The sequence below is a fragment of the Hippichthys cyanospilos genome, chromosome 1 (genome assembly GCF_059441005.1).
Source record: "Hippichthys cyanospilos isolate Australia breed blue-spotted pipefish chromosome 1, RoL_Hcya_1.0, whole genome shotgun sequence".
NCBI lineage: Eukaryota > Metazoa > Chordata > Actinopteri > Syngnathiformes > Syngnathidae > Hippichthys > Hippichthys cyanospilos.
Genome location: NC_142369.1, coordinates 27,961,739 through 27,989,119, shown reverse-complemented (window position 1 = coordinate 27,989,119; position 27,381 = coordinate 27,961,739). Strand labels below are relative to the sequence as shown.

Genomic DNA, 27,381 nt, shown 5'->3' with positions numbered 1-27,381 from the left:
ATTACTTGCCAAGTACTGTACTGTATTAAAAACGTCCACGTGACTTTTATTTAATGACCGCTAGATGGGGATACTGCCGCGATATCAGCCAACAAACTACTTCACTATTAATGAAGGATTAACTCACCGAGGAGGCATATATACCGTAGAGAAAACAACAATTTATAGCAAAATAAAGGACGTATTTCAAAAAAGAAAAACATAAAAAAGAAAGAAAAATAAAGAGAATAAGACCATGAATAAATAAATAAACAAGGGAGGGGGGAACTTTTTTATTTCAAGAAAATAATCATTTATAATAAATTGTACGCTCGCCACCACAATGGATCAGTCTATTCTATAGCTCATTCTCATATCGAGTACAGTCTCTTTGAAAACTTGAATTGATCTTATTTATATCAATCCCCAATGAACGCGAGAACATTTGTCAAAACTTTGAAGATGATCAGACTCACCTGAGGTTTAATTCTGGTGAACAGGAATTGTTTTTTTAATTTTTTTAAAATGCTATACCAGACATTCATTAGTGTATACTCACTGGCGTGTAAGTGCAATGACTAAAATTGAGCACTCAGGGGCCTACGTTGTCGGTGTTTATTGTAAAGTCTTCTCTCGCATGGAATTTTACACGTCGTTCTATCTGCTTCATCCTCAACAGGTACTTATTTGTGCATAATCTTCATATAATAGTCATTCTTTGGTAATACAATAATCAGTCTAATGCTGAGTTTCATATGCTCAAAACAAGTGAGTGCAAGCAATCACGCAAGCACACGCGTGCGCACTTCAAACGGCCCAAAATATTCAGATGAAGAGACAAACTTATTCCAAGCGTTTTCTACACTTAAAAACCAAATTGTATTTCAACAGTCAACAGAGAGATAAAAGTATCCACTTTTGGCCTTTAGGGGGAAAAGAACTATACGCGAGTACATTCAAATTTGCATGAGACAACATGTGCTTTTATTCTGAAACAAACAACCGGAAACAGATTTATCTTTGGATAATGTACTTAACATCTTGGTTGAATTTTCAACCACTCACCATACAGGTGCGCATCGGGCATCTGAGATTTAATTGTTTGAGGCTAAAAAATGTGACGTTCGCTGGGGTTGTGCGCGTGGACTGCGACTTCTCGGGGTTTTTAGGCAAGACGAGGCACTCAAGCGTGGCGGAGCAACAAACTGGAAAGCAGACGAGGGACACCAAAGAAGCGACGCGTCCTGTTTTCTGCGTTAATGTTTGTCGGTTGTTGCGGCGTGCGGTGTAAAAGACCGTTTTCACGATTTTTACATCAAATGTGAGTCATCACGTCGCTTGGAATATTTTTCTTTCTCCCCCGTTTTATCCTTGTGATTTTCGAGTGGGGCCAGTGAAATGTAGCTTATGTTTGACAGATGTGAGGCACCACATCTGCAGCCTACAGGTCTGTATGACACTGCCAATTCAACATAATGACAGCTGCATGTTAAATGAGCTCAATATGTGGCATTGTGTCAAAGTCGCGTCACCGGGAGACATTTTCTATAAAATTTTAATTAGAATGTCTTGACAAGATGATATTCTCTGCTGGGCTCTTGATAGCATCAGTCACCACGCCAACCTGAAGATCATCATCAACAACCCCCCCCCATACAGATCACAAACATTGTTTCACGAGATGCAGTAACGGCATTTGAATACTGTACAGTTATGTCTTTAATGACACATTGGGTACAAGCTATGTTATTAAATGGGTCTGGGAAAAAAAAAAAGAAATACATAACTCAGCATTTGTTAACGGGTGCACCATCCTGTTATTTTACAGCAAGTCACCCCTTCCCCTGTTTACCTGCTCACGAGGAGGAGCAACCCGTCAACATCTGCCACCTCGGACCCTGGAGGCTGCTGTTCTGTTGATCAAGGAGCAAACAGCCGAGCACCATGAATCCTGCAAGGCTGCTTGCTTGAAAACAGACCCTTAAAGTTGTTGATCTAAGCTGGTCACCGTGTGATGCTGATGACGAAAATTCGGAGTGATATTTGATTGACAGGTGGTTGTCTGGCTAACCCGCAAGGGACAATGGCTCGCCCTGGTCCTGGATTATTGCTTCCTGCAAATGGACTAGGCTACCCTCCCCAGAATCTGGCCAGAGTTGTGGTCTGGGAGTGGATGAACGAACATGGGCGCTGGAGACCCTACAGTGCCGCGGTGTGCCACCATATTGAGAACATCCTCAAAGGGGATTCCCGAGGATCTGTCGTTCTCGGACAGGTGGACGGCCAACTATCTCCTTACATCATCGACCTGCAGTCAATGCATCAGTTTCGGCAGGACACGGGTAAGAGATGTGTCAATTTCACAAAGGAACATCCAGTTATCTAATTTAGCACTCAATAAACAGGGAGCTCGCTTTGAGCTTTTACTTCACAGATGGGGCAATAGTTATTAAAAAAGAAAATACAATTGTGCTGTAAGAAGGAAAGGAATATATATATATATATATATATATATATATATATATATATATATATATATATATATATATATATATAAATTTACTATTGTTTGATTTATTCAAGACTTTATTATCTCATACAAGGTATGTGCGGCCCATACACAGTTGGAGAAATATGATGTAGCTCTATAATTAGTAAATAGTGCTTCCTTTGCAAAATGATGTCACAACGTCTCTCTGGGACTGATTAAAACCAAGCCTTGATCTGATAGCTGCACAAGTCTTATGTAACGTTCAAGGGACTGAACGAGACTTGTCAAATGTCTCGGCCTGCTTAAGGACTTCTGATTTAAGAGCATCCAAAATGCCATAAGATTTACTTGTATGTTGCTGGCATGCTGCGACCTTGCTGAAGGGCACTATGTTTGTGGGGCGACGCATTCATCAAGTACATATGTCCTGTAGCTCGCAGCAAATGTCTCTTCTCCAGATGTCAGATCCATGCGATAAGTTTGAAGTTAGCGAAAGAGTTGAATTTCAAATTTACTGTTACTTTTGGAATTCAGCTCCTTTTGATTATGTTCCTTTTAATGTGTGTAATGCAACTCGGCTTGGAAAACAGTATGGCATGCTATTTAAAAGAGTGAAGTATTGCTCTGATGGCAGAAACAAAGTTTCAGACTTGGCGTATATCACATGATGAAAGTACACCACATGCCACATCAAAGCAAAAATCCAGTCTTGTTGTCTTTGGTTCTCTGCAATTTTCACAGATGAGAGTTGCTTTTGGGTTGTTTTTTTTTTTAATGTTTCCACATGTTTTTGTTTAGTTTTTGTTTTTGCTCTACTCCGCTGAAACGCCGTACGTTCTGAGCAGTCAGTCATCAAATCTTTGGAGCCAAGATACTTTAAGAAGCTATTTCCATCATTTTGTAGGGTATAGCATACTGCCAGTGCCACTGCAAGGAAAGTTCCTATCAACTTAGAGTTTTCCAGTTTTTTTTTTTCCCCCCTCCTCCTCAGAGATAATTTCATGATGTTACATAACATCCAAGGAGTGAGACAAAGACTCATGTGCATCCAAGGTGACCTCAGCTTCATTGATTTGAATTATGTAAATATTCTCCAATCCTCCTCCTATACAATCACCAGTCACATTAGCTACACTTGCAACTGAGAACCTCATTGATTCGACTTTCCAAATATAACCAGAGCCGCTACTAATGATTATTTCAAGATTGAATAAATACGTCAATTTATGTCATAGCTTAATCACTGAATCATCTTAAAAACCTGTTTTATTTTCAATCCCTATTTTAAAACATTTGTTATTTCAAATTGACAGTGCAGGAGATAAAAATAATTGATTGTAAGATTCAGTCACAGATTCGTTCCGTCACATATCAAGAAAGAAACATTTTGAAAATAGTTTTTTAAAGTAAAAGAAAATGTTATATTTTAACACAGTCTCTAACTATGATTGAGGCCATAAGAATTGGAAGAATATTTATAGTAGAGAAGCCGAAACTTGAAGCATTTTTTTTAATAAAAAAAAAAAAAACCTATTCAGCTATTATCAATTAATTTTGATAATGCATTGTTGACCCATTGTTGTACCTCAAAATATGATTGTCTGTGCCTGGACGGCAATACAATTGCACGCTACAATCTATATTATGAACATCGTAATTTGAATACCACTCTGAGGTAATGTCAATCAAAACGGACCACTTTGGAAAGAAAATTGTTGATACTTCTGTATTAGATTGTAATTAGGTGGTGAAGGTGTACCTAAGTGTCCTTTGGGGATACATGCTTTATTCCAGCACACAAAGCAATCCTCCAAATAACTGTCACAGCATTGCCTGTATTGATTGTTGCCAATATTTTGTGTGTGTGTGCGCGTGTGTGTGCGTGCGCGTGCGTGTGCGCGTCCCACTAATGGATTTTTGCTCAGGCTGTAAATTCCACTCCATGACATTAAATGGTGTAGCTCCCTTGCTAATATGAAAAATCTATAAAATGTAGAGTGTTTATAATAACGTTCTCTTCTGTCATCTTTGAAACATTCCTACTTGTGTTGCTTGTCTCCTTATATTAAGCACAACTTTAATTTTGCTTTATGTTGAAAAAGTAGGCAGCATCCATGTCAGGATGACGATCGGTGGTCTCTAGTATAGACGTGGTTACTGAGCGATGTAGGCCCAACCGTGTGTCTGCGTTGGCTGCAAGATGAGCCTAGCCGCCATTTGTCAGAAGACCCTACGGCTCCGGGGCCTGACGTTTATTGCTCCTTGTTGTGATGTTGTGTGTTACCTTCCCCCACGGCTGGTATAAACCTGTCACATGAAGGCCTGACGGACAGCAGCCTTGTCACCTGCCCCCATCTTCTCTTTGTTCTCATTGTGTACACGCCAACCAGGTCTTATAAATGGTTGAATCACAGACCGCAGCCATTGATCCGAGCTCCCACGATGCTTTCAGAGTGTAAAACTTGTTGTTTCTAAAGTGTATCGAATGTTTGCTCCCCTTGCGGCTCAGGAGGTCAGTTGTCGCCACTTGATGTTCGAAGCTTGTGGAGGGTCCCAGTGGAGGAACGGTTTTTATAGTGGAGTAGAGGAACCTCACAATTGTTTTGAGGTGGTTTCTTCAATGATTTTTTTTTTTTTTTTTATCCCTACTCATCTATGGTTTTTAAGTGAACTCCTGGGGGTTTAAATAACAATTTCTCAAATTCATGTGATGCTATGGTCAGCTGACATTATTCACCAGCAAAATATGTGACACAGATGTTTTGGCAGTGTCTGTTTTATTTGATTTTTTCTGGGAAGTATCTGCAATAAATGGTGTAAAATAGTTCTCTCTGTACCATTTCGTATGACACAGACCTCGTGCTTCATATGCAGTACAGTTGGAGCTTCCAGTTATATGCATAGTGTGGATGAAAATCTGGCAGAGGGCATTGTTTTGACTCACAGTCAAGCAAAATTGATCTATTCTGTTCCCCAGAGGGCTGCTTGAACCTCTAAACACTTGAGTATACTGATCCCTTTTCACTACATCCACTCCCACCTGCAAAACACACAAGCTTATCTGCTGTATCCATCATGCAGCCGCTCTTGTGGCCTCTGTTTCACACTGCAGCTATCGCGTTTGCTTCCTGACTTTTTCTTTTTTTTGGCCAAGATGCAGGAGTGACACAGACAAGCCAGTGTGCACTGACTGCTAAGTTGTCAAGGTGGGCCTGGAAAAAAATGACTTGTTTTAAGGCTCTCTCAGATGCAATTATATGCTAGCAGGAGGGTAAGGGCGATGAAAGGAAGGACGTTCTGACGCTGCACACTGGCAGCTGGAACCATCATAAAAATAGCCTGCACAAACTACATTAGAGCACAAATATATTGCTGCTGACAAGGGAAAAAGCCATCTCATAGTAGAGCAATGATTTTTAGAAGCTAAAATCTTTTTTTTGTTGTTCTTTTACTTTAATACATGAGAATCAACTACCAATTTCTTTAAACTTGAAGAACATTGCTTCTAATGTTTACATATTATCATTTAAGGCAAAATGAAAGTTGTTGTATTTTCTTAAACTATTACCTGTGTATTGACTTGACTTGGTCAACCTTTTTGTATAAAAGATTTTTCTCAAGGCAGGACAAGGATTAAATGTGGTGTCAGCAAAACATTGCTTGTCCAAATGTTTTGTTTGTTGTTTTTTAAAAAAAAGAAGCCACAGAGGAATCTGGTTCATCGTTGCAGATTTATAGCAGAGTTAACGATTGAAAATACAACTTTGAGGAGGGGATGTGCTTGGTGGGTACTGCCCTACTTTTCAGGATGGGCGCACAACAGTATCTGCACTCCCCACTCACCCTCACTCATATTTATGTCTGATCTTGCATGAAAAAAAATGTGCGGCATGAACTCCTACGTCAGGTATCTCTTTGCAGCTGGGCGTTTCTGCTAACAATACTAAGGGAGAGGATTTCTCAATCTCTGAAGGAGTTACAGTACCTGGGAGATAAGGAAAAAGCAAGTGGTGTCTCCATACATTCTCTGGCTTTGAACACATTACGTATATGATGTGTATCCCCAAAGTGGCATGGAGTAAATGAAACCGGCCACTATGCATTTCATTTGGTCAAAATGGGAAAGACTACAACCCTGTTGTATCATTTGAACAAGCTCCACCCAAGTGGTAATCTGGAAAGCATGAAAATGCATTTGGAGTTTGCAAAGCCTGCCCACGTAAACATTAGAAGTCTAGCTACACCTAACTAGCTGTGCAGCCCGTAGTCCAAAGTAGATCAAGCCATATGTAGAGTGTGGTGCATGAGGACCAATCGTTTTTATGTAATTGCATCATCTTGGCCTACAGGATATGAAAGGTGGTCAGATTGGTTTCGTGAAGTCCATCCTGCAAGGAAGTATGTCAGTCCAAACAAGACATAGCAGTTCAACTGTTTGTCCAGTCTTCTTCCTAAATTTCAATGAAAAGACAATGTTTTGTCTTTTCACACAGCTCTTATATTAGATTGAGCCTTTTGCACAAGCTGTAAGCGAGAAGTCAAGAAATGCGACACAATACTATTAAAAAAAAAATAAAAGTCCGTAGCCTAGTAACAGCAATTCCCCTGTAGTGAAGACTTCCTCGTGTCCCTATGTCTCTCATGGTTTGCTGGAAAACCTTTGAACCTTTTAAGACTGCTGAATAGTACATGTAGTACAATGTTGCAGTTTGAAGAATTCTGTGCTTTATTTTGTTACTTTTTATTCAGCTGCAGGTTAACTACTTCAGTGCTCTGTGGATGGAAGCATTAAAATGTCTATGTACAATGCATGTTAAAGCACAGCTGCTGTGTGTATCAGCACCTTGTGTGACAGAAGAAAGAAGAATGACCAACATGTTTTCAAGATAACGCTCCCTTGACAGAAGTTGCCACTATTTTTCCTACTTGACCACACCGATCAATGTGAATATGTTCACTGGTGGTTACTCTAGCAGAGATAACTAGTTATGTGCTGCATTAAAGACAACACCTTTAGTCATAGTCACTGTAGCCCAAACCTGCTGGCTGGATTCCATTTGGACGTCAACAGCACATGGACAAGGTGAGAAGGAACAGAGTGAGAGGTGGAGCGTTTTCTTGATGGAAAGTGGCAGTTGAGGAGGAGGGAGACAAAATGACGCTGTCAAGCTGTGCACCTTTGCTTGCTGTTAAGCTACCGCTCACCAGCCGCTTTTTAAAATGGGATTTTTTTTTTAATCATATTAGTTTCAAATGTTGAACTTAAACTGGAGATGGATAAGCAATTTTCTAGGATTCTGTTCAGTTATTGCGGTATCATGCAGATTTCCGAGATGTTTGAGTTTGACATGTTAAGTGTTTTTCTGTATTAGACAAAACCAATGACTTAAATCCAAAATTCAATCTAATCTATATAGTTATCCTTGTCACATCATTTTCAGTAAATTTCCCCCAGTTTTCAAAATGTTTTCAGTTTTCAATTTTTCGCAGAACAGTTTTGGATGAAATCTAATTAGATGTTATTAGGTCTTTGTAGCATTACTGCGAAAACTTGGCACCGATTAAACGATACATGTGACAGACATGTTGTTAACTTGCCTACATTTAGGGAGTTTCCACTTTTATCTTTGAATTGTTTTTTTAAGATGCTTATCATCTGCTGTGTGTGAGATATATATATAAAACTGGCCATAACTTTAGGTCGTTTTTCTGTTTCGAGAATATTCTGCATCTGTTCATCTGTTCACGTATGCCTTGAAATTCAATTTCGTTTTCTCCGGCTTTACTAGAATAAAGCTCAGATCGAACAAATGCTCCTGTGAAAAGTGACCCATAAATATAGTGTGTTACATTTTGTTGGCGGTACTCTACATAAACCAGACATTTGTTGTGTCACGCGGGTGTGTGTTGGAGCAGCAGACGTGTTTAGTCTGACGTTTACAGAAGGCGGCATTTATCTGAAATCAAAGCCACTCTGACGCATATCGGACTGCCATCAGTTGTAGAGAACCAAAAGCACGTCACATTTGGTTTTGCTCTCACTGCACTCTCATGCCATGACTGTGCAGTGGCAGCTTGATAAATTGTTGAATCCAAAATTAAAGCCCAAGGTGCTTTTGAGAAAAGTGTCATTGTCCCAGTGTGAGCTCTCACAGTGGGCATTTCACACTCACTAGAAAGCATATGACACTCAGTGTGAACTATGCCACGTCGTTGGCGCATAAAGCATTGGAATGGAAATTCTGAATGCCCAATGATGTTTCAGCATATTGTAATTCTTTTGTAATTCTTAATAAACCATTGTCATTCTTTATTTGTAGGTGTAAATCAGTCAGCACTCCACCGTTTACAATTGACCCAATATGCAGCTGCCTGTTTGCTGACTAGGGGGAAAAAAAAAAAATCCTATCCTCGCTTCCTTGCATTGGCTGCCCATTCATTTTAGGATACAATTTAAAGTTTTATTAATTGTTTTTAAGTGGTTAAAGGGGTTGGCGCCATCTTACCTATCAGAGCTTGCGCAACCTCCCATTACTACTAGAGCACTTAGGTCCTCTAACCAGTTGCTCCTGGAAGTTCCTTGGTCCAGGCTTGCTATACGTGGAAAAGGAGCTTTTTCTGTGTCCGCCCCAAAGTTGTGGAACAGCCTACCTGTCCAAATTAGAGCTGCACAATCTGTTGATCATTTTAAATCCCTGCTTAAAACCTAAAATCTTTTTTTCTCTGACGTTCACGCCATGTTAGGCAGGTAATCTTGCCTCTGTCTGTCTGGTTTTTACCTTATTTTATTCTATGTTTTTGACATAGATTTTTCCTGCTGTTTTTTATTGCTATATTTGTGCTTTATAATTTCTATTTTTAGTCATCTGTAAAGCACTTGGATCAATCTTTTGAGTTTGTTTTTAAATATGCTTCATAAATAAACTTTGTCTTAACATATTGCTAAATAAGCATTTTAATTGATGAGGCATGAGAAAAAAAACATGCACACAATCCCACCACACATTCATACAGTACTTTTTTCACACATATAATGCAAAATCTTTTCTGTTTTGATTGTTTGCTCGGAGAGCCCTCAGCTGCATCACTGTATTGGGCCATTTAACCAATCGGTTCTGAATTAACCAGCATTATTGATACACGCAAATACAGTGAAGGTATAAGTACAAAGGAAAACGGGCAAAACTACACATTGCCCAGAACTGGAGAAGAAACTGCTTGAATGGATAGAAGACCAGCGTAGTAGCGACTTTGGTATCTCAAGGCTAGCTATAGGGCTTCGAGTAAGAGTAATTTGCAATTCTTGTCTCATTTCCGTCCCCAATAACTGCAAGTGTATGTTGCTCAATATACAATGTAGAAATAACACACTCCATGTGTTTTAGGTGGACAGCCATGATATATGTAACCACTAGTCAGGTGTAGTTTTGTTTCTTTTATAAAATAAACCCAAATTGCAGTAAAAAACAGGGTTTTGACATATGTGAGGTCAACTTGTACTCAGAGAAATAAGATATTTGTCATATTTTCACTCTGTTCTCTTCTCTTTTTCTGTTTACTTTTTCTTTCTTCAGACCCACATTATGCATACTGTTTCAGCAAAATGTGAAATGTGCACATTATGTTAAGTACATTATTACATCAACAAACTTCAAAGAAGATTGCATCTGTGTTGTGTATTTAAGCGCCACAAATTCTTTATCAAACATTTGTCAAGGACATGACCTTGAATTGATGCTTTGCTCTTAACCTCAAACAGCATAAATTAATTTACAGTAGTTGCAGTTTCACTAAGCTGATTATCCTCAATTAGCATTCTTATTTGTTTTGGCAACTCAACTGCTAAATAATCGAGCTGGTGATAGTAGTAGTAGTAACCATTCATTTTAAATATTTAAAACTCATATCCTGGGGGAAAATTTTCCGTCTTCTGAAATTTAAAATGTTCAGTCCCAGTATGAGTTCTTGTGTTATTGTTTTTTTTCATGTGGGAGGGTAATGGAAGATCTGAAAATGGCTGGGAAAGGATCGTCGTTGATGCATGATCTGTATGGATCACACCACGGTTCGGGGGCCCACATGACCGGTGGATTTGTAGGTAGGGAAAGAAGAACGTTCATGTTTACGTCAAGGCAACATGATCAGCCCACTATAATAGCAGCGCGTAAATTTAAACCATTATGGATCATGTAAATCATATTAATCGGGGGCATTTTGGCACCTATGTTTGAGATGAGTCCTTGAGAATCTGGGTTACCTCAAAATAAATCTTTCATGCAACACTTTTGCTCAGTTAAAAAAAAAAAAAGATCAACTCAAATATGGCAATTTGCTTTTAGGAACCTACTTTAAGTGCAATTTGAGGCAGGATACATAGTCTGATACATAGACCAATGGAAATATTTATTTTCAACACATTTTGCATTGTTGAGTGTATTTATAAAATAAGAAAGGTGCCATTTGTTTTCTGATCCCCCCCAAAAAATCTAAATCTGAATGATGACTTAACCCAAACCTTACTGTGAGTTTTTTTTTTTTTTTTTTTTTTTTTTTTTTTTTTTATCTGTTGCACCGCTAGTTGTAAGGTGTGAATATAATTCAGAACTCGGGCAAATTAGAACGTATCAAGGTTTGGACGTATTTTTATGAAGCTTCAACAATCACAATATTGGATCTTTGGCCTGTGGTGGCCAGGGCTCATTCTCTTTGACCTCTTGCTCAAAAGGTCCGTTTATTTGCTGATCTCACTGACTGTTTTCCTAAGATAAGGCGCGACAGCAGCCATGGTGTGGTCATGAACTCTTGCCTCTGCGCAATTTACTGCATGCTGCCTACCCCAAGCAGCATGAATCTGTTTTATGTGACCCATGCATTTGATCAGGGTTCCCCACTAAGCGGGTTTTTCGAATGGTACCGGGTCCCAGGTTTTCAGCCACCACGACCTCCCAACCTCTGGGTCTGTCTCTTGAGGGGGGCTCTGATCACCCACATCTGGGCAAGAAAAATGATTGTGTATTTCTTACCTTCATAGGAGTTCTGAGATGTGACTTGTCCCCAGACAACTTAGCTCTAAGGAACCTTGGAACATGCAGACTCCTCTACCATGACATGGTGATGTCGCAGAGAAATATGCAGTACAGTGATGGCGATCACCAGCAAATAGAGTCTTTTGAACGGCTGTTCACTGTGAACGATGAGGCTTGAGTTTTTGTGAGGAGCCCCCCCGGTCTAAAGCTAAAAGCTAAAATATGCAGTGCTCAAAATATTTATTGGTGACTCATTCTTTGAGTATATCCGCCTCACTGACTGTGATTATCTCTTGTTCCAATCATATAAGAAGGTTGCAAGGTCACTCCATGAATTTAACTGCATGAGCCATTCTTAAACATCTCCTCCGATGCATCAATAAGTCAACTTTGTGCTGAGTAGGCATCATACGATGCTGAATTACAATGTGTTATGCCGGTGTGTGAGGCCTGACATGAAATATAGTGTTGTTCCATCCAGGCCAAAACTGGCTAAGGTGTGTGTAGTATTGACTAGATCTTGAGGTGGTTTAGGGTTACGTCTATAACGGGGAATCAAAGTGTTGTTGACGTTCAGCAATACATACACAGAGGTGTTTCTCTTGCAAAATGAAATTGATGCAATTGTTCTGTTGACATTTGCCTAACTGTGCTTGATCTTCCCCTCCGCCACACTATTGCACAGAATAAATATTCAAAATCCTTGTCTGTGTTTTTATTTGGTAGTGCTGCTCTCAAATTGGACTGGTTCCAGAATAACAGAACACTCGTCATCAATTGGCTGGTGTCTGAGACAAATACTGTTTTGAAATAATCCAGCCTGCACTATGCTGAGGCAGAAAGATTCAATTGCAAATTTTTCAAATCTTGTCTGTCTTACGTAAGGTTAAAATCCAACCAGTGGGCCAATGGTTTGCTCATGTACAAGTGCAGGAAAGTTTTGATGCTTAGCTGTATGTTAAGTCAGTGATGCCGCACTGAAAACAAGAAACCTGTTTTGCTCTGACAGTGCTGACCTGTGAACTGTATTGGACCGATGTGTGTTTCTCTCTCCCCCGACAAAGCAATGGCATCATGGGGACTTTATGGTGTTGTGAAACTCAAATATGCAGGAGACATGCATTCAGCCGCGCTTATTTCTGCAACGCGTGCCACTTTTCAGCATTCATGCATACACAGGTAGTCCACCACACGTACATGGGGCTTGTTGTCATACCCACACATGGTGAATCAGTGAGTGGCAAGGACAGTCACGAAATCCACAATTTACGAAGGTTACAGGGTCTGCACTTATGGAGTGTGTGTGTGGACCAACTGCAAATTATACTCATTGTTGTTGTTTTACAGAAATAACCGTTGCATCTACTGTAACTAGTGTGTTGCTTTGGCTCTGGTCAAGAAAGGCATTTTTTTTTTGTAGCTCAAATTGAAAGAAGACAATTGAAAGAGATTCACACAATGCATAAAAGGTATTAATGCAAAGTGTCCTTCACAATTCCCAAAACTCACATTCCTCACATTTACAACACTGGAAATAAGCAAAACGTCAATACTGAATAGAAAAATGTAAAACGCCAACTTAAAACCAACATACCAAGGGAATAAATGACGTTGGAAATAATAAATAGGAATGACGTTGTGGTTTTGAATGAGTTAACTGAAGATCACATATGTGGCAGAAGTTAGTATTCAATGTGTTTACGTTTGATTTAATAAAGGCAGCATGGGTTTCAAGTCTTTATTTCAAAAGAACTGAGAGGATTGGATAATAACTCAATTCTGCCTCTTTCTCGAGTTGTAACTCTAGGGAGAGAAAGCAGACCTGTCCCAAAAGACATGGTTGTGGCTAACCGAGGAACTCAGTTTGCCAAGTACTTGAGCCTTTTTTTTGGTCCCTTTTCTTCCAATGTTTTGCCAGCAGAGCCTATTACGAAAGAGCTTTTCTACTACAGTGTTGGTTTTCCAGGTTTAGGCCAACAAAAACAACATCCCCCTTCAACATTTTTTCAGTGATGTACACCCTGTGAAGTATCTGTTCAACCAAGTACCTCTTAACCAGTACAAAGCAAAAGAAAAGAAAACAACATGCCATCAGTTTCTAATTTATTTGTTTTTTTTCCCCAAACTTTAAAAAAATAAAATAAAAAATGATATATATTAATGTGGGACTCTCATATTGTTGCAAATTTGCAATGCCTACCTGGAAAGGGGTTAACTTCCAAACCCTTCATTTGTATTGGTCCACAAAAAAATAAATAATAAAAATGATTAGCATAAAGTGTCCTCTTTTGGATCCGAGAAAAAATCTGCTGTCAAAAAGCTTTGTCAAAAAAAAACTTATTTAATTTGTTGTATTTTACTTTGTTTACTGTTGTGCTATAATATTTGTCCACAGAAAAATATTGAAGAATGTACTTTTTTGGGGGGGGTGGGGGGTGGGATTACAGTAGAGATCTGTTTACAAAAATAAATAATAAAATTAATAATTAAACATATGTCCACAAAAAATATCAACATAATGTGTCAGACCTGTTTGCAAAAATAAATCATTCTAAATAAATATTTGTCCACAGAAAAATCTCAAACATATGGCATCATCTTTTGGGATTTCAATAGAGATCTGTTCAAAGAAATAAATCATTTATTATTTTTGTGTCAAATTTGTATTAATAATCAGTGAAAAATATCAGACCTGGTCTCAAAAAGAAATCATTTTGAATAAATATTTGTCCACAAAAATCATTCAACTTTGTGTCCTCTTTTGGGATGATTGTAAAGATCTGTTCACAAAAATAAATCATTAACTTGACAGGTAACAAGAGGTGGCCCAAGACCTGTCGGATCGAGCCGATCTGGCTTTTTGAAATCATGAAATTAAAAAAAACCTACTGAACATAATGTGTTTTACGATCTTACATTTTCCTTAAACATATTAATTCAATAACTCTATTGAAAGGATTTTTGCATGTTTGTTTGTTTTTATTTCAAATATCTAGTACCCTCTGGAGTTTGTTCAAGTACCCCCAGGGGTCTGCGTACCCTCATTTGAGAACCACTGGTTCATTTGCACGAATCCTCCTCTAATCATAGATCACTTCTTCAGCATTCTTCCTCCCTCTGGTTTCTCGCTGTCCTTTTTTTCCTGGCTCTGTTGGTTTCCTTTTGCTTTCATACCTCCTTCCTCTCTCATACCGCCTTTCTTCCCCATTTTCTTCTCCTCTCTGTCAACCGTAACCAAGGCTTTGGCTTACTGCATCCATCATGTTTGCCTACAAAGACCAAATAAAGCTTGTGGGAATCCAAGCGGCAGCTCACTACAGAGGTAGATCGTAAAGAGCTGTAAATGAATGTGACATATCAGCATAGAGAATGAGCTTTAATGTGTGATATTGTGAGAAGAGAGGAGCAGAGTTGTGATATTGAAACCTACAATGCTGTTAAACCATCTTAATACCAACTGTCATCCTCATTATTATGGTCTCTGATCTCAGCTTGGTTGTTAATGAGCAGCTAAACTCTCTCACAGAATGCTTCTGCACCCAGGTACGACAATGGCGGCTTAGAAACAGAACTTTGTCATCAACAGTATATGCAACAAAGACAAATGTCCCCTGATGATTTGCTGTCAGACAATGTTTGGGCCAGATGTTTTCTCCCTTTATGTGTGTGATGTATTTTTAAATGCAGCATGCTGCTTCATTATTTTAGGGGGGTGGGGATTTTTTAGGTGTTTTAGGGAGAGTACTCCCTCCCCACCATGCTGCATTGTTTTCTTTATGCAAATCTCTAATGGGTTTGAGATATTTTGTTTGCAACCAACTCAATACATGATCACATTCATTATCTAGAGTTGACAGTACTTTTGGCTCTTGTATTTTTTTTTTAACTTAGAACAGGTTGCTAAATTATAATTTCATGACGCTTCATGATGCTCAAAATCACTATACAAATGTGTTGCCCTGTGTTGATTATCCATAGAGTTATGCATAGTAACATACTTACAACATTAGTGCATATTGTATGATACATGTAGGAATGCATCAGCACTCTCCCAACTGTTCCCTAATTTCTGGATGAAGCCACAATAGCTGTCTTGATAAGTCTTCAAATCTTCCTCTGCAAATCTGAGATCAAATATGCGCCGGGATTAAATACATTAATTGTGGACTTGTATTTCCATTTGTTGCCGTTTTTAGGCTTTAGGATATATCATAAAATTTGTGATTGTGGTACTTCTCGGATGTCTTCTTTCCTACCGTGTAGTCAAGGAAAACAGCCTTCTCTAGTTGATATTGGCCTTCACTAACTCACACAGACTTACACATCTTGCCCAAGAGCTGAGCATTTTGTATGACCAGGATGGAGTCTAGTGAGTGGAAAAACTGAGGAATTGCTCAGAAAGACTGTGGTGGTGCACAGCCAAGACAGACTGTGGAGGAAAACACTGAGAAGTTGGCTGCTGGTATCCTGCTCCGGGAAAACACGAGTGGCAACGTTCACATGCCTCATACTATCTATGATGACACTCACAACGGTGTCGCCCCAGAAACGTATTCTATTACAACACACATAAATCCCATGCACTTTATTGAAAGACTTGTGACACTTGTTGTGGTTGTACATAAAACACTACTCATTTCCATCAGAGGTGTTTTCCTTGCACATTTAATGATGGAGCCGTCAAGTCATAGGGCCGTCCCCATCAGTCTATTACATATGTGATATGGTTTATATTCAACCAAAAATTTCTGGGTTCAATTCCAGCTTGCCCGGCCTTCCGGTGTGGAGTTTGCATGTTCTCCCTGTGCTTGCTTGCGTCTTCGCCGAACATGCCGGTCTCCTCCCACATTCCAAAAACATGCATGGCAGGTATTAGACATTCCAAATTGCACTTAGGTGTGATTGTGAATGTTAATGGTTGTTTGCCTCTGTGTGCTCTGCAATTGAATGGAAATCAGTTCAGGGTATACCCTGCCTATTGCCCAAAGAAGGCTGGGATAGCCACCAGCAAGCCAACAACCCTAGTGTGGAAAAGCAGTTATCCAAAATAGATGCATGGATGGATGTTGTGCTCAGTGCATTGCTAATCACTCCTCTTCTAATGCAGCTCAATAGATTGCCTTTTTTTTTTAACTTCATTTAATAGAATGATTTTAGTCTATTTGCTGAGTACATGTGAATATAGTGAAATAAGGTGCTCTCTGAAATATTTTACCCCAAATATGGAGCAAATAATATTTTAGACAGAGGAGAATTTGGTTGGTTGTACGAGTATTACCAATGTCTTTTTTTGGTCTTCATATCAAGAAATTAGGGCACAGCCTAGAGTCCAGGTTAAAATAAACAGCTCTGGGAAAAACTAAAGCGTATTGGCAAATGGGTAACAGTCTACAAAGTCATTAAAGGGTGCCATATTGCGTCATTTGATCGAGGCTTGGACTCTTGAATTGACAGTAACCAGACCAACGTTAATGGGCTTGAGGGAGCTTTCTCTGTCTAATTTACTATTGCCCCCCCACGCCCCCTCTGCAGGTCCGATAATTAGCATGCATCCCAATACTGAAAGCTTTTTTTCCCCATTCAAATGTGACTGCAAGAAACGAGCTCGAAGAAGGAATATCTCCATTTACGCTTTCTGTTTTAGCAATATGTCCCCATAGTTTCCTATAGTGTATTTAAACAGTATGACATCTGTTTTCATTTCCCGCAGATGGCTTCTGAGGATAGCCAAGGACATTACACTTGCATTCTACTTGTTCAGCCATCCTGGCGGCATTTAGACAGGTCCTCGGTCACTGCCAGAGGAAAACAAAGCTATTAGAAATGGAAGCACACATGACCTCCAGCAACAAACTGGCTGCAGGAAGGTTTCCTCCAGCTGAGACCTGGAAGGGCAGCTGAGCTCTCCCTGAACTGTCTTGGCCCAGAATGACAGTGGGGTTAGAGTCCCTTTCTGCAGTCTGACGAGCCAATACATGACACAGCTAGCATTCCCTTGATAGGAAGGCAAAGACAACTGGAGGACATTGGGGAAGGGCAGGGAGGCAGGAAAGATGGCTACTAAAATCACACAGGACCAGCCAGGAAGTGGACACTTTCTCTCAGTTTCCTGTTAGGAAGGACATGGAGTGTTGCCCTGAGAACGTCAGCAAGTCACGTTTGATTAGTTTGTGCGGACACATCTGTAAATTACTGCAGAAGATTGAGGGCCCTTGTCATATACTTAGTATATCAAACACAAAAGCGCTAAGTTGTCAAATAATCCAATATCAGTGCGTCTCCCCCGAGTGCAGTAAATTCAACCATCCTTTCACCCATCCATTCCTCGAAGCCATACGAAAGTTGTTGCCACACCCAAGTTTTTGCCTCAGCCGAAGACACACTCAGTTTGGCCACTCGGTACCTCTCAGCTGCCTCTGGAGTACCACATGGCACAAAAGCCCAATGGGACTCCTCCTTAAGCTTTATGGCATTCCTTTCCTCCGGTGTCGACTAGCCTGTTCGGGGATTGCTGCAACAACAGGCAACGACCACCTAATAGCCACAGCCACAACGGCGCATGGAGGGGAAGTGCAGAAAATCCCAAGATTGAAAGGCACAATCATGAATATTATTTCAAACAGAATTCATGTTGTTTTGAATGAAAGTAGAGAGACTACCGCTAAGTATAGCTGCCATCAAATTTTAGAAAAGGAAGAGTGGTGTATGCCTGTATGTTTCTGGGGAGCTCAAAATAAAATTAGCCATCCGGATGACTCCTCGAAGCAGAGACTCAAGTTCACATTGCTGTTTATGCTGATCCATAATTTTTGCAGCCCTTGCGTAGTAGCTAAAAGATTGCTGTTGTTACTCATTCTAATTCTCATTAGGCCGCTGCACACACTCTCATCACACTTTTGTCACTCCAGTTCTATCCTGTTCCACCGGTACAGTTAACCCTTAGGAGGGCTGTCTGGGAACACCTGCTCACTTCTTGGGGCTAACATTTCCCAAGTGGCCATTATACTGCGTTATAATGGGAGAGAAGCTAAGCGACCGTGAGAGAAGGGCATTGGTGCTTTCAATAGTCTTGAGGCTGAGAAAGCAAAGGATTGTGGGGATGATGACTGTTTCTCTGAATATTTGATGGTCCTGCTGAGTCTCCTGAGCTTTTTTTGAGCTGACACAGCCTAGTTTTGTGATGATCTAGTGGAAATACCTTGAACCACTAATATAATGCAACAATTAGTCATACATGCCTTGAACCCTGTGGAGATTTATTACAAAGTAATCATTAGCTGCACACATTCCTGCCTCAGCATTTATTAATTTCCTAATTGGATTAACCAGCGTTTGAACTCATTTTAAAATAGCAAGTCAACTTCTTGCTATGACCATGCTAACTGCATTGTATTTGCTTGACAGCAACACAAACTGTTATTATTATTACTTATTACTGTCATTTCAAAGTAAGCAATTAGTTCCATTACAATATTTACTGTATTTGAAATGTAAGATGTAAAGGTTTCAGTGGGGCTAATGTTAGCAGCTAGCCCACCTCATTGTTATTGTGTTTAATGTACTGTTTAACATGAGCTTTTGTATTTTTCGTCTTGATACGCATTGACCCGAACTGTTTATAGATTATTGTTAATAGCAGTTGTGCAGTGAACCCTAATTAGTGTTAGCTTACCTTGCGACAGGGATCTCGCTCACAAGGTTTTAAAATTCTGGCCAATCCACTGTGGAAAGCGGCAGCATATCTTCATTTATGAGAATTTATACCTATTCACAAATGATTTTGCCCTTGACTGAGTTGTGCACTTCACTAAGTGTCATTGTAGTTTAAATTGTGATCATAATTTTCCTCTTCAATCCTGTCTTGTCTTTTCAGGCACCATGAGACCAGTGCAGAGGAACTTTTACGAACCGTCCTCTGCTCCGGGCAAAGGCGTGGTGTGGGAGTGGGAGAACGACAACGGCTCGTGGACGCCGTACGACATGGAAATCTGCGTGACCATCCAGAACGCCTACGAGAAACAGCACCCATGGCTGGATCTGACCTCTCTGGGCTTCTGCTACCTCATCGACTTCAACAGCATGTCTCAAACCAACAAGCAGAGCCAGCGCAAACGGCGCCTTCGGAGGCGTATGGATCTTGCTTACCCACTTATTATGGGTTCCATCCCCAAGTCGCAGTCTTGGCCTGTGGGAGCCAGCTCCGGCCAGCCTTGCTCATGTCAGCAATGTATCCTGGTCAACAGTACGAGAGCCGCGTCCAATGCCATCCTTGCCTCTCAGAGACGGAAGCTCCACGGAGGGGCAGCCGGCAATACGGCTGGCGCGGGGACCCTGACGGCAGTACGGCAGAGCAACACCTTTGCCGGAACCTCTCTTTGGTCTCCGAACTCGTCCGCGACCAATAACGTCAGTGTGGGCGGTGGTCAAGCCAAAGGCGAACAAGCGCAGGTGCCGTTGTCCCCAGCCAACTTTCCTGTGATGTCATCCCACGGCCACAACACACTTGCCGTCAATGGGCAGAACAACCTGAACCAACCGGGCACTCAGCGCATCTCTATGGCCAGTCCTAGAGGAACCGTTCCACCAGGGTAATGAGCCAAGTCTTATTTTAACTGTATTATCACTGTATTAATGTTCACATGCTGATGAGTGTTACCGCAGAAGTCCAACTGGAAAAGCCTCCCATGTGTGGATCTGACATGGTTCCTCCTCAATAATTAGCTTATGCTGGCCCCCAAAGGCAAGAAAAACTGCAATTCTTTCTCTTGCTTCTTCTTTGAACTCATGTGTCATTATCACACAATGCCGTTGCAGCACGGCTTGTGTAAGAAGCATGTGATGTCAGCGTCTTTCGGGTTTCATTAGCTTTGGGGCTGTGTGTATGATGAGTGGCTCGAGCATGAGCGGCGGGCGGGTTGTGGTGTAGTTGTGGGGACCGTTTAGCCATGGAGATCAGGCTCCACAGGGAAAAAAATTAATAATGGATCATGAAAAATTATGGGTTGTGCTGAGTGGCTTGACTTCAGTGGAAAATAACATTGGCAGAAATGTATTTTTCTAGTATTGTCACTGATTGAATCCAACCCTTTTTTTTTTTTTACTAAAATGAAAACCTCATGGTGTCATTTCATTCCACTTTTCCCTAGCCACTCATGTGGAGATACATTTCTGACTAGCACATACTGAACTTTCATTTATGTGTCAGTTGAAAGGTCATAGTGAGAGCAAGTGATCTTTTCTGTACATGCCTACACAAAGGTGATGGAGAAAGATTTTAAGAATTCAATATAGGCACAAGGCTCACTCACTTTTGTGGAGCCTGTGTGAGAAAGCTGTCGAAGGGGCTGTGGTGAGGCGGAGTACAAAAATTCTCAGGCGAGTGGCTCAACATACAGGATGCACGTGGTTTACAGAACATAGCCTCAGCAGCATGCTCACGTGTGCACAAACACAAACCGCTTGCACATGCTCACTTGTGGGAGGCAGACTCTAGGAATCTACGCGGAATGTGAGACATCAGATTTTTTTGCTTGCAGCAGAATATAGAAACATAGATACTTGGCGCCCTGTGGGATTTTTATTTATTTATTTATTTATTTTTGTGTTTTACCGTTACATCAGATTATACTGTTATCAGCACATCCTTCTTTTTAATACATTCTTACCCTTTTAAGAAAAAGATTTTCACCCCACTTTGCACAACCAAAATAGAGCATTACAAACATAACAGTGAAAAATATGTACAAAAAAATCAGATGGTGTCAATGACAACCAACCAAGCATTAAAATTAATCATATAAAGATTTGAATTTTGGACAAAGCCCTTGTTTTGAATTTCACTAGATTCTGTCAATGTATCTAATGAATTGCCCATCCAATGATGATATTCTATCTCATACTGATAGTCTATCTTTTGTTTTGTTTTTGGAGGGGGGGGTCGTAGGCGTTGATCGAAGGTGTTATTTGGGAGATTGTGTCTCTTCAAACTGCTACATGTTTTGATACACAAGTATTAGTAGTTTCACCACGCTTGCTTGTGTCAACAAATTAGTGTAATGTACACACGAAGACCAAGTTCTTGCCACCTGCCTTTACATGCTGCCCCAAACAACGCACAGTATGTGGCATGTAGAACATGAATTTGACAACAAAAGTGGAAAGATTTGTTGGTTGCCTCCAGAGTACTCTCAATATTGTCGTCTGTCTGAACTGTAGGATAGCCTGCGGCTTGTTGAGGCTATTTTAGTCAATCTGCCATTAACGGGTGGTGATTCTCCCTCTGTACCCCCATATTATTTGATAATGCATAATCAAGAGACTACAAGGAGCCTATTCCTATGAAAGCTCAACATGGTCACTTTTTTGGGAGATCCTGCTTCTCAGTTTTCATTGAGGAGTGGAATGTATCCTCTTTGTCTGAATTTTCCTCAGCTTGTGCCTAGGCCTCTTGTAAAGCACAGACAGAAGTGTAGCGGTCCTCTAGCGCTGACCTGACAAGGAAGTAATTAATGGACAATTATGGAGTAGAGGTGCTGGCCTTAGTTTATCAGCTAATTGGACAGGGTCACAAATTAGAGCGTTAGATTTAAAATATACTGCGCAGCCAGAGAGACTTTCCTTTATTGCACCTTACTGTATATGTCAGAAATACCACTTCTGGTGTCACACAAAAATATCTTTTAAGAACAAACTACAAATCACCTGTCTACACACAATTTGTGGTTGAAAAGTATATTTTATTAAAAATAATAATTTTTGATGTTTCTTGGCTACTCAATGGAAACCATAAGGGATGACGGGATGAACACTAGCCAGAAAGACGAGGGATTTGATTTGGCAGAGTTCAAGAGATGTCAAAGTGATTGAGTTCATCCTCTTTGACTGAATGAGCTCAAAGAGGAGTGCTCAAGCAAACGGAAGAAAGGAATGTTTTTCTTTTCTTTGCAATCATGACCTAATCAAACACAACTGCTTTGACGTGATGGATTACATTCTGTATGGATTTATTATTTAACAGACAAAACTTGAAAATGATTCCAGTCCAATTTCATTAAGGCAAGTACATCAAATTTGGGTTCTATCAGCATCCGCAGAATGACGCGGAGACATGTCTTGAACTTCAGTGCTCAAGCTTCTGCCAGGACAGATAAGCTGACTTCCTGCAGAGGTGCAAAGTTAAACCAAAAAGACAACTGCCAGTGTGCAGTTTTACAAAATGAAAAGCTCCGGTGCACTGCTTTCAAAAGTCAATGTGTCCTGACTTTGTATGAATAACGAGCATGGATAAGCGTTTGCCTGCTTGTTTTTGTGTAGCTCATATGCAAAGGTGTTATTTATTTATTTCCTTTAAGTCACTAAGCGTGCAGCTGTTGTATCACATTGCATATTTATGATGTAATACTCTCTGGAGCTTTTTGTGTGAGCTTTGCTTCAAGTGGTTTGCGATGAAGATGAAAGCATCCCTAATTAAAGTTGCGAGTTCTTTGGACTGTATGGTGGTAGGAAGTGTGCACAATGTGCCAAATAATGAGGATCGTTATACTGCATTGAGGAATTCTGATTGATTGCTCTTCTCTGCATATCCTAAATTGTGCACCCAGTTCCTGTACGATTTTGATCCAAGTTTAGCCTAAGTACTTGTACTCGACTCCCCCCCGACAGAAAATGTTTTTTTTTCTTTCAGCAAAATTTTCATTACTTATGTTTTCTAATATGTGCATCTCACCAGTGCACCCTCAGCAAAAGATAATGTAGGAACGTACGAAGCTCATTCCATTCTTATAAAATATTGTCCTGCAGTCTTGATCAAACAATGTGAGGGGAAAAAGTACTTACACAGCAGGAGTAAGCTGGATGTTGCTGTGCTACAGTGCATCAACAGGACAGCACAGGGGAACTGTTTTTTTTTCCCCCTGCTGGCACTGAAAGAGAGGCTCACACTTACATCAAAGAAGCCAGTTAATGCGGATTTGTGAACCGCCTCCGAGCTGCAAGGCCAAAGGCCCCTCCTGGTCTAAGAGCCGAGTGATCTACAGCTTTTTTTTCAAGTCGACAACGAGTGAGTGGATGAAGTGAGCAGTACCACGTTGACACACGGATGCTCCGTGTGAGTGGTCGTTTATGTATAGGAAGCTTGTACATTAATAAATATACAATAGCCTCTTCCACAGTCGCATGATTGAATTATGGTTGGTCACTGTGTATTATTTGTTAAGAGTTGAGACCAATGCAACAAAAGATGAGTCTGGTAGTCACATAGTATTGGTATTAGACACTTTCTTTTTTAAATGCTGTGCCGAGTAGGCTTAAATATGCAAGTCATTGATCCTCGTTGTCCGTGCACAGTGAAAACAAGTCGAAACTCTGTTGCATGGATCAGACCCGTCCATGTCTCAGAATGTACCGTATCACAGCAAAATGAATATAAGGCCTTCTCATTTAGGTGTTTTGTTTTGTTTTGTTTTTTTTCCCTTGCAGGATTCCTGCGCTCCCAGTAAAAAACCTGACTGGGTCTGGACCAATGCATCCAGCGCTCGCAGGTTGGATCAGCCAAAATGTTTCCTTTGTCCTGAACGTATTACGATTCCGCTCACAACCGTTTTAAAACGTTTTCTATGTGTGTATTTGTGTTTGTGTGTGTGTGTTGTTACATACGCATCAGGTATGACCGGTATCCTGATGTGCGCTGTAGGTCTCCCGGTTTGCCTGACCCGAGCACCCAAGCCCATTCTGCACCCACCGCATATCAGTAAGAGTGACATGAAGCCTGTGCCGGGAGTCAACGGTATGCGACGCAAGACAAAGAAAAAGCATCTGAGGAAAGGTAAGATGGCGGCAAACGTGGTAGAATTGGAGGTGCAGTGTCCATAGAAGGAATAGTTGAAAATTAAAAATTGATATTTAAGAGGACAATTGCTTTAGAAAATGGATGGCCAAACAAGACGGACACCCGCCAAGTAACTTTTCTTACCCCTCAGCGAGACTGCGAGACATTTACAGGCCACGGCCTGAGCGAAAATAGGTCGATGGAAGCCATGGAAACTCTAGACCTCCCAAGGGAGTCTTTGTCCTAATTGATCAGTGAGGGCTCTCTGCCGTTCCCACTCTGCAATTGTCCTCTCCTTCGGCTCACAACTCTTGTGCCGCTTGTACTCGTTCACCTTTACTACACTGAACTTGTGAGATTTTGTTGTGACCCGTGTTCATCACGAAGAGGATTATTCCAAAACTCTCGGGATGTATGTTATCACACCGAGGAACAAAACATCACATCAACATTTTTTATTTCAAACAAGTGGCTGGTTGATCCAATTTAAAATGACGCAAAGTGAGATGTCTCAATTCTCACCGTCACCACAGCTCTGGCTGTGTCAAAACAAGCCAGACGAGGGGCGATGCGTAGTGCATTGAAAGGAGACAGCATAGTGGTACAATGCTCCTCTCTTTCAGGTTAGCTGAACTGGAAACAAAAAAACATTCTGGTGGAAAAAAACATCCTGTAATGGCATCAGCCGTCTTCTGCTGTGTGGGTGTGCTCTTAGCCATGCTACATTACTTGCACACACAAAAGAATTATATACGCAGTAGTTAATTGACAACTTCTTCAACCTGTACAGTGGGATCTCTATATGTGAACATTAAAAGGTGCAATCCCTAAGATGCATGTCTGCACAATTGCACACTGCTCTCACCATTTCAGTGAACAGTGTATACGGCACATAAAAAAAACAAACACTATATGTGTTTTGTCTTTTCATATTTGCCTCATACAACAAATAGGTAAAAACACATTCACGTGTGGTTGACGGATTACAAAGAAAAATTTGTCAATAATGGCAGGACACGGTCGGCGTTTGGTAGCATCCCTGACTGAAATGTGCAGAATGTTGCGTTAACACACGGACCATCTACGGACCATAAGTAAATTTTACCTTATGTGCAGCATCATTTCAGTGATATGGCGTTGATGTACCAACATGTGGAGGGCTATATGTCTGTTAATTCTGAGTTCTGTAGAGTCATGGTTTGTTTATTACCATGGTGCCGAGTGCAGTATACACTAACCGTTATGTCTGCAACACTTATTGCTCAGGTTGTTGGAAAAAAGAAGTCACAGGCGAGATGACTCGAACAAGTTGAAAACGAACCGAAATAGTTTTTGCATTGTTATTCTGCATTTTTACTGGACGACACTTCATCAATGCCCTCATAAATAACAGGGGAGGGGCGTCTTGATGCTGGGTAGAAGCAAATTGCTGCTTGGTGAAATACCTTTAAGTTTTGATGGACATCATCATGTTGCGCTTTTCACTTGACTTCTTGCAGCTCCGAGCTGCCCTGCGTTATCAACACGCGAGCCGCGAATGAGCACACTTTGGCTTGGTCATAGCTAGCCTCATGGCAAACATACTCACAGCCCCCCTCCGCCTTTGCTAATTTTTGACAGAATGTGAGTTATGTAATATAGGTCACTTTGCAACTAACATCACACGTGCGCACGGTGCCCACCGTGCTACAAGAGATTGGTGTGAATGCTCAGATGCATCAAAAGTTAAAGGAGACATTGGGTGAAACCAATTTTTTTCAGGTAAAAATATACGTAGTCAGACCTGTACAGTATGCTTCTTGCAAAGACATCAAAGAATTTCATGATTTTGTCAAAGTAAGCATTTAGATAAAGTGTTTTATTTGTTTTTTCTTTCATAACCACTAATTGTCGAGGAGAAATGTAAATGACTTTTAGAACGTTCACAGAAGATCCTGTCCACTTAATCTTTTCTTATTTTCAGTTTTGTGTGTGTGTGTGTGCGTGTGTGTGTGTGTGTGTGTGTGTGTGTGTGTGTGCGCATCTGTTTTACTGTACCTGATTTGTTCCTGTTTTATTGGAAAAGGGAAAACCCCCGAGGATGTTGTCAGAAGATACACCGACAAAATTAAAGTGGCACCAGATGAGGTAAAACATACTCACACGACAGGTGTGAAAATACGGGGGAAAAAAAAAAAAATCACAGTTGTGGAGAACGGCGGCTGAATTATTGTGTTTGGCTTGTGCAGGACTGTACCATCTGCATGGAGAGGCTGGCCACGGCATCGGGCTATGAAGGCGTCCTGCAGCACAAAGGCATCAAGCCAGAGTTGGTGGGCAAACTTGGCAAGTGCGGCCATATGTACCATCTGCTGTGCCTGGTGGCCATGTACAACAATGGCAATAAGGTGGGTAAAACCTTGCGAGCCAGCCGTTGTTATGATGTCACTCTCGAGGCTGGAATTACACGACAAACTCGCACCCTCTTTCGGCTTGACTGAGCTGCACATTACTGGCAGATGATCCAACTCAGCAATTGTTCGACACAGATGGGGATCTCGGTGAGCCTTATCAGATCACTCGTATCCATCTCGAAAGCCCGGTACTGGGACTTGCAGGAAATCATTATGAATTCAGCTCATTTTGGTGCACTTGCATGAAATATTAACAGTACCCTTTTTTTTTTTTTCCTCTGCAGAAAGAGAAAATGTAAGCATATTTCGTTGTGCTAATTAAAATGAAATTGCATTTTGGGGGGAATATTTTCTTGTAGATCTCCTGTTGCGCAAAGATCAGACAATAAATAGGAAAATACAAGCATAGTTTTTACAAACTACTGTGCTTTATAGAGAACACAAATGAGCTACGCAATACAATAGGAATACAATGGAGGCAACTTTTAATGCATCAAGCCATGACTTTTTTTCGTGATGATGCGGAGTAGTAAAATGATCGGTTGGATTTCATTTGCTATGTGCGGCATGTCAACACTCATAGGCCCCTCTTTAGACACAGTAGGGTGATTTAAAGGCTTCCTCTTGCTCCGTCTTGAACGCTGTCTAATCTGCAAAGACTGCCTA

At 40.7% G+C, this 27,381-nt stretch overlaps 1 protein-coding gene across 3 annotated transcripts in view; it reads left to right on the top strand.

Annotated features, from left to right (window-relative positions):
• Positions 1-1,045: 1,045 nt before the first annotated feature.
• The window catches only part of dtx1 (deltex 1, E3 ubiquitin ligase), a 32,330-nt gene continuing 5,994 nt past the window's right edge, over positions 1,046-27,381 (top strand). Inside the window, exons 1-7 of one of the 3 annotated variants that reach the window (XM_088419206.1) lie at positions 1,046-1,300; positions 1,808-2,321; positions 19,370-20,084; positions 23,974-24,035; positions 24,158-24,319; positions 26,388-26,449; positions 26,551-26,709. In XM_088419206.1, coding sequence (XP_088275332.1) covers positions 2,063-2,321; positions 19,370-20,084; positions 23,974-24,035; positions 24,158-24,319; positions 26,388-26,449; positions 26,551-26,709 — 1,419 coding nt within the window. In that variant the 5' untranslated portion in view covers positions 1,046-1,300; positions 1,808-2,062. Of the gene's footprint in view, positions 1,427-1,807; positions 2,322-19,369; positions 20,085-23,973; positions 24,036-24,157; positions 24,320-26,387; positions 26,450-26,550; positions 26,710-27,381 lie in introns of all 3 variants that reach the window. The other 2 variants (XM_088419213.1, XM_088419196.1) reach the window with 2 other exon arrangements.